This window comes from Lycium ferocissimum, chromosome 2, assembly GCF_029784015.1.
Source record: "Lycium ferocissimum isolate CSIRO_LF1 chromosome 2, AGI_CSIRO_Lferr_CH_V1, whole genome shotgun sequence".
In the NCBI taxonomy this organism is placed as follows: Eukaryota; Viridiplantae; Streptophyta; class Magnoliopsida; order Solanales; family Solanaceae; genus Lycium; species Lycium ferocissimum.
Window position 1 is genome coordinate 39,653,930 of NC_081343.1, and position 1,078 is coordinate 39,655,007.

The 1,078-nt window shown below is 36.1% G+C and overlaps 1 protein-coding gene across 1 annotated transcript; it reads left to right on the forward strand.

Moving 5' to 3' along the window:
- On the forward strand, nucleotides 1–670 carry LOC132048037 (small polypeptide DEVIL 4). The gene has a single exon (XM_059438986.1). The coding sequence runs from the start codon at nucleotides 133–135 to the stop codon at nucleotides 277–279; it is 147 nt and encodes a 48-aa protein (XP_059294969.1). The 5' UTR covers nucleotides 1–132; the 3' UTR covers nucleotides 280–670.
- Nucleotides 671–1,078: the final 408 nt, after the last annotated feature.

Consider the following 1,078-nt stretch of genomic DNA (forward strand, 5'->3'; position numbering starts at 1 on the left):
AACCTTCTCCTTTCTCCCACTTCAAATCCAACTTCATTCTTCTATTTGGTCAGTCTCACAAAGAAAAAACCAAGCTTTCTTTTCATACTCTTTTCCCTATATACCTTGATTTCAAAGACATTGGCAATAGAAATGAAGATGAGCAACGGTGGTGGTGCAAATGAGAGCTCCAAGAAGAAAATGTCAAGTAGAAGACTTGGGAAGTTTCTTAAGGAGCAGAGAGGAAGGCTTTACATAGTGAGAAGATGTGTAGTCATGCTTCTTTGCTGGCATGACTGATGATCCAAATGAAAATAGTTGAATCACCATACTAGCAAAAGGGCAGGCCTAGAGTTGATTTCGACCCAATATTAAACAGCATGACAAACTTCATCATCATTCGAAGAATTCCACCGGTTCGAAACTAAATACTAGTACTAAGTTTAGGAATGACAACTACAAGCAGAGGAAGTCCAAGTTAGACCTCAAGCTCGAGAAGGGTCATTGTTCGTAGCTGTTTAATAGTAGTGCCTTTTTGTTTCCAATTGTAAATAGTAGAAAAGAGAAATTTTAGATAGGTGAGAAGTTAGAATTAGTTCCAATTCCCTTGAGTTGATTGGTTTTAAACCAGTTCCTCTTGCTCATATGTTATACGCAATAATGAAAAGAGAGGTTCTAGTTCCCTATTGAAGTACCCCTCCGTCCTAATTTATGTGACACTTTTTGCTAAATTTTGAAGCTAAATTGGATTAGATTAACTCAATATTTTAACATTAAAATTTTTATATTTGAAAACTATATGAAAAGTACTATAAGTTACAACTTTTCTCATTTCATTTTGGTGAAAAAATACATCATAAAATGATGATCAAAGTTTATGCAGGTTAAATCTCGAAAAGCGAAAAATGCCACATAAATTGAGATAGGGGGAGTATCATGATACTAAGCCCCTAATTTAATTTTCAACCACAAACACCACCCCCCCACCCCGCCCCGGGCTAGCCCTCCTGTCCGATCTTTCTTCTCTGAATTGGCCTACGAGAACAAAATTCATGAAAATCTTTAAGTAGTTACCTTTATCTTTCCTTTTTTTAGTTTC

Excerpts from the sequence above, each read along its gene's own strand:
- LOC132048037 (XM_059438986.1), top strand. The coding sequence starts at position 133 with ATGAAGATGAGCAACGGTGGTGGTGCAAATGAGAGCTCCAAGAAGAAA.